The sequence below is a fragment of the Mandrillus leucophaeus genome, unplaced genomic scaffold (assembly GCF_000951045.1).
Source record: "Mandrillus leucophaeus isolate KB7577 unplaced genomic scaffold, Mleu.le_1.0 Scaffold631, whole genome shotgun sequence".
Lineage (NCBI taxonomy): Eukaryota > Metazoa > Chordata > Mammalia > Primates > Cercopithecidae > Mandrillus > Mandrillus leucophaeus.
This window is the reverse complement of record NW_012106820.1, coordinates 236329-242328: the sequence shown is the minus strand read 5'-3', so window position 1 is coordinate 242328 and position 6000 is coordinate 236329. Positions and strand designations below refer to the sequence as shown.

The following is a 6000-nucleotide window of genomic DNA, read 5'->3' as shown; positions in this document are numbered from 1 at the left end:
CACGATCCCAGCTCATTGCAAGCTCCGCCTCCGGGATTCAAACAATTCTTCTGCCTCAGCCTCCCAAGTAGCTGGGATTACAGACGTGCACCACCACACCCAGCTAATTTTTGTGTTTATGGTTGAGACAGGGTTTCACAATGTTGACCAGGCTAGTCTCGAACTCCTCATCTCAAGTGATCCATGTGCCATGGCCTCTGAAAGTGTTGGGATTACAGGTGTGAGCCACTATGCCCGTCCTGAATCATATACTTGAACTGTGTTGATTATGGATTATATGAATTATATCTCAGTAAACGGAAAAAAGAGAAAGGGAAAGAAAAAGAGGGAGGGAGGGAGGGAAGATGGAAGGCCATCAGAAGGAGGGTGAGAGGGAGAGAATGAGGGAAATGGTGAGGGAAAAGAAAAAGGAAAACAAAAAGGAAAGACAAGGCAGGGAGGAAGCCCCAAGGCTGGCCCCATGGGAGCACAGAAGGCCTCCTGGCAAGGGCCCTGCACATGTGTGTTACACACGTGCACACACTCACACATCTAGCCTAGTAAAGATTTCCTCTCTAGTCCCCAAGTCGACTCCATTCTCAGTTCTTCCACCCCCAGCTCTCCCACCCCATTTGCTAGGGTGCACGGCTGCCCACACAGGCTCCTGGTGGGTCCAGGAACAGACCTGTCCTCCATGCCTTTCCTGGATTCCATCTCCCCCAAGACATCACTCCAGGCTACTGCAGTTCTTCCTAATGTTTTCAAGTTTTTGGTGGGTCCAGTCCACTCAAAACAGTGGCAGCCAAAAATGATGGAGTAACAGATGAAATCCTAGGCACACTAGGAAAAGAAGCTGGCACAAAGCCAGGGAACATGTTCAGAGAAGACTAGAAAGCCAGAGTTCAGGGAAGCCATGAGAGGTTGGCTGGGTTTTGGGAGAGATGCTGTAGAACTAGAAGATCCCTGATGTTGGGGCACGTTATGGCCCAATGCGCCATCTGTCCAAGGCAGAAAAAGACATATTGGTCACTTTTCAAATAGCCTTTTAGCATTACTTGAGTGGAGAAATGTTTTACTAAGGAACGGAACAATTCAACAATATGGAAAAATTTGGCTGACACCTAAGTAAGTAATTTTAGAACTTTGGGAGGCCAAGGCAGGCGGATTGCTTGAGTTTGAGACCAGCCTGGGCAACATGGCAAAATCTGTCTACTAAAAATACAAAAACTAGCTGAGCATGGTGGTGCATGCCTGTGGTCCCAGCTAGTTGGGAGGCTGAGGTGAGAGGAACACCCGAGCTTGGGGAGGTCCAGGCTGCAGTGCGTGATGATAGCGCCACTACACTCCAACCTGAACGACAAGAGAAAGAAAAATCTGGAAGGTCAACTCTGTGTTCAGAGGGCATGTCTATACTTTGTCACAGAATGTTCAGTACTTGATGTTTATACTGATGTTATCAAGACATCAAAAAGTTAAAATATTTTCAGAAAGAAAGAGCAACCATCCAATGTGTCTAAAATCAACTGGCATATAAAGAGATGTGCACTGATTATCTGGAAAAGGCCATCAGATGGGGCGTTTCTGTCCCTAATAAAGCTGGCTTACTGAAGTGTTAGTAGGCTCCTGTTTGGGCCCAACTCACCTGTTGAGGTTAATTCATCTTTACTAATGAAGGGGAAAGGGGGAGATTGTTGTAGAAAGACCCTGCTTTGCCTTTGTTTTCAGGTGTTGCTGTGGCCAGTTCACCAACCAGCATATCCCCCCTCTGCCAAGTGCAACACCCAGCAAAAATGAAGAGGAAAACAAACAGGTGGAGACTCAGCCTGAGAAATGGTCTGTTGCCAAGCACACCCAGAGCTACCCAACAGATTCCTATGGAGTTCTTGAATTCCAGGGTGGCGGATACTCCAATAAAGCCATGGTGAGAAAGGCATTCAGACGTGGTGCCACTAGGATCACAGCTTTCATTGGCGGCCAGTCTCCCAGTCCCAAACTGCAGATACCTGGTCTCCTTCATGGCTGTGGCTCAGTCTTCCTAGATATTTCGTTGAAAAACCAAGAGATTTATCTGTGCACATGGCTTTTAGCCATGAGGCTTGGAAACTGGACACCATTGTAAAGAACATCTAGTGTCCCGTAAATCCATACTGAACCTCTGAATCCACAAACCAGGCTCTGGCCCAACCCTGCAAACACACTCCATTGCTCCATCTTCAGTAATGAAAGACAAATTCCTTTTTCTAATAACTGTGGACCTGCAGCCCCCTTAGATGTGTTGAGAGTCTTTGAAAATATTTTCCTCTGAGGTCTGTCCACAGCTTCCCTGGGCCTGCACTCAGCTGGCCCAAGAAGGATCAAGGTCCCTCACATTTGCATGTAAACAGGGAGTGCCCTCTGCCCTTCCAGCGAGCCCTGCCAGAGTGGGGGAGGCTTCAGCTCTGTGATCCATTCCAGCTCACTCTGAATTACACTCCTACATGCCCAGTCACAACCTTTTTGCAATTTCATTTTATTTCACTGGCCCAACATCATTGTTAAAATAAAATTTAGTTGCGTTCCAAATGCTGCAATATACAGTCTTCTGAACTGGCTCCCTACATATTAGCCCAGACACAAAGAAGCAGTTCATAGAAGACAAGGCATCTGAGCGTTATTAACCTCCTCCTCACTTCGAAGAGAAGGTCAGGTTCACATGTGGGCCCGTGATCGCCTGTCCCATTTACTCAACAACATCCTCATTCAACTTCTTGGGCCACTGTTCTAGCTAAGCCAGCTTTGGAACCTATTCCTCCAAGGTTAGGATTGCCAGATAAAATACAGGACACCCAGCTATATTTGAATTTCAGACATATCATGGATAAATTTTCAGTACAAGTATGTCCCAAATATTGCATGATTTATTGCATTTAATAAAAATGTTGTACTGAAACATTTTTCATTGTTCCTCTAAAATTCAAATTTAACTGGGTGTCTGGGTCTGTTTGGCTGCTATAACAAATTGCCTTAGGCTGGGTAATTTATAAACAGCAGAAATTTATTGCTCACATTTCTAGAGTCTGGGAGGCCCAAGTTCAAGGTGCCAGCAGATTTGGTGTCTGGTGAGGGTCCATCCTCTGCTTCATAGCTGGCACCTTCTTGCTGTGTCCTCACATGGCAGAAGCAGAGAACAAGTTCTCTGAGTCCTCTTTTTTTTTTTTTTTTGAGATGGAGTTTCAATCTTGTTGCCCAGGCTGGAGTGCAATGTGCAATCTTGGCTCACCGCAACATCTGCCACCCGGGTTCAAGTGATTCTCCTGCCTCAGCTTCCGAAGTAGCTAGGATTACAGGTGTGCACCACCACACCTGGCTAATTTTGTATTTTTAGTAGAGATGGGGTTTCAACATGTTGGTCAGGCTGGTCTTGAACTCCTGACCTCAAGTGATCCACCTGCCTCGGCTTCCCAAAGTGCTGGGATTACAGGCGTGAGCCACCATGCCCGGCCCTGAGTCCTCTTTTATAAGGACACTGGTCCCACTCATGAGGGATCCATGCTTGTGACTTAATCACCTTCTAACATCCCACCTCTTAACACTATTGCATTGGAAATTAGGTTTCCACGTGAATTTTAGGGTAATACAAACATTCAGACCATAGCACCAGGCATCTTTTATTTGCATTTGCTAAACCTGACAATCCTCTCCAAAGTTCCCTTCAGTCACTTGGCCACAGACTCACACAGAGGGCTCCAGGGCCCTGAGGGAGAGACAAGCCAGGCAGTTCTTGCTTGGACAACAGCAATAGCCTCCCTCCTCTTTGACACGAGAAGCAAAACCAAGAACAGAGGCTGAGTGCCACACACTCTTTCACAGTATATCCGTGTATCCTATGACACCAAGCCAGACTCACTACTCCACCTCATGGTGAAAGATTGGCAGCTGGAACTCCCCAAGCTCTTAATATCTGTGCATGGAGGCCTCCAGAACTTTGAGATGCAGCCCAAGCTGAAACAAGTCTTTGGGAAAGGCCTGATCAAGGCTGCCATGACCACCGGGGCCTGGATCTTCACCGGGGGAGTCAGCACAGGTAAGAGCAGGCCCTTTCCCTCCCGATAGTCAATGTACCACCCAGAACTCATTGGGTCCCCAAAGAGCTTCTTAATAACTAAGGGCAACAAAACATATTGCATCCTGATCATATTTATGAGAAAAGTGAAGTCTTTATTCCGTAGCTTGTGGTTTTTACTTTGGTATGACTCTTTAAAACAAAAAAAACCAGTAAGTACAATAATGATTGTCATAATGGTGAACATCTCTGGGTCACCCATGACATGCAATGTTCCTTGAACTGAGCCCTATACAAGCATCATCTTCATTAGACCTCTTGACAATCCGTTTCCTGTTATAGGAAAGGAAACTGAGGCACAAAGACATTAAGGAATATACCAGGGAGTCTGGCTCTCAATTTTCACGGAAGGCAGCCAAGGAATGCCAAAAAGACTCCGGTTATTTCCAACTTCAGGCCTTAGACATTCTGTAAAGGAAATCCCTGCACAGTTGCTTTGGTTTCTGTTTTTGTTTTCCCATCTCTAGAGTTAATGCAAGACTGCTAGTTATCATGAGCTCAGACTTTCAGTATACTTTGTTTTAATGACAAAGATGAGTGTGTCTCACCCCTGATCTCTAGGGAATGTAGGGACTCAGGGCAAGTGTCCCTAAATTTCATGAATGATAATATGCTGGGAAGTTGAAGAGCCTAAAACATGACTGATGGCTGCTCACAGGTGTCATCAGCCACGTAGGGGATGCCTTGAAAGACCACTCCTCCAAGTCCAGAGGCCGGGTTTGTGCTATAGGAATTGCTCCATGGGGCATCGTGGAGAATAAGGAAGACCTGGTTGGAAAGGATGTAAGTGTTTTCTCTGCGAATGTTGGCAATTGTTTAAAATTAATGATTGATTTTGAGGTAACTGTAGATTCAGATGCAGTTGTAAGAATAATAAGAGAGCTCCCTTGCGGCCTTTCCCATTTTTCCAGTGGTAACATCTTGCAAAACCATAATGCAAGATCACAACCCAGATACTGTCATTGATACGGTCAAGGTGCAGAATGTTTCCATCAACACGAGGATCCCTCCTGTTGCCCTTTCATATGTATATACCTCATTTCTTCCTACCCCCACCTCTTCTTTAACCCCTGGAAACCACTAATCTGCCCACCCCCCCGCCACCATTTCAAGAAGGTTCAGTAAATGGGATCATACAGTAATGTAACCTTTGGGGACTGGCTTTTTTTTCTCACTCCACACAGTTCTCTGAACATGCGTCCAGGTTGCCATATGTATCGGTCTTCATTCCTTTTTGCTGCTGGATGGCATCCCATGGTATGGATGCACCAGTTTCTTTAACCATTTGTCTGTTGAGGAACAGTTTGGCTGTTACAAGTGAAATAGCCATAAACATTTCTGTGCAGGATTTGAGGTTAACATAGGTTTTATTTCTCTATGATAAATGCCAGGAGTGCAATTGCTAGGTTGTCATTATCTAAAACAATTAACTTTCTTTCTATTTTAATGTAACAATTGGCAAAAATAAAACCTTCAACAGGCAGGGTAGAGAGGTAAGAATAGGTTTCAGTGCAGTCACTCCACACATATGTATTGTGCTTGCTTCCCTTGTTGGTCTTAACATCCAAGTCCTGCAGGTCTGATTTGCGCTGTGCCCTTTGTCAGGTAACAAGAGTGTACCAGACCATGTCCAACCCTCTAAGTAAGCTCTCTGTGCTCAACAACTCCCACACCCACTTCATCCTGGCTGACAATGGCACCCTGGGCAAGTATGGCGCCGAGGTGAAGCTGCGAAGGCTGCTGGAAAAACACATCTCCCTGCAGAAGATCAACACAAGTAAGTGCTGGCAAAGGCATGCACTCCTCCTGGGCTGATGCCATCACAGAGGAAACAAGGCTGAGAAGGAGATTGCCCAAGGGGATTAGAAGATTAACCTTGCTTCTTGTTAGGTCAACAGAAAATGACTCACCTAGATGCC

At 45.8% G+C, this 6000-nt stretch overlaps 1 protein-coding gene across 4 annotated transcripts in view; it reads left to right on the top strand.

Annotated features, from left to right (window-relative positions):
* Nucleotides 1-6000, top strand: part of TRPM1 (transient receptor potential cation channel, subfamily M, member 1) — a 160763-nt gene that overhangs the window by 93550 nt on the left and 61213 nt on the right. For all 4 annotated transcript variants that reach the window (XR_001008290.1, XM_012000572.1, XM_012000570.1 and 1 more), the window contains 4 exons: nt 1705-1900; nt 3829-4042; nt 4740-4864; nt 5687-5858. Coding sequence is in view for 3 of the 4 variants with exons in the window: in XM_012000570.1 (XP_011855960.1) it covers nt 1705-1900; nt 3829-4042; nt 4740-4864; nt 5687-5858 (707 nt within the window). In the remaining variant the exon portion in view is untranslated. The remainder of the gene's footprint in view (nt 1-1704; nt 1901-3828; nt 4043-4739; nt 4865-5686; nt 5859-6000) is intronic.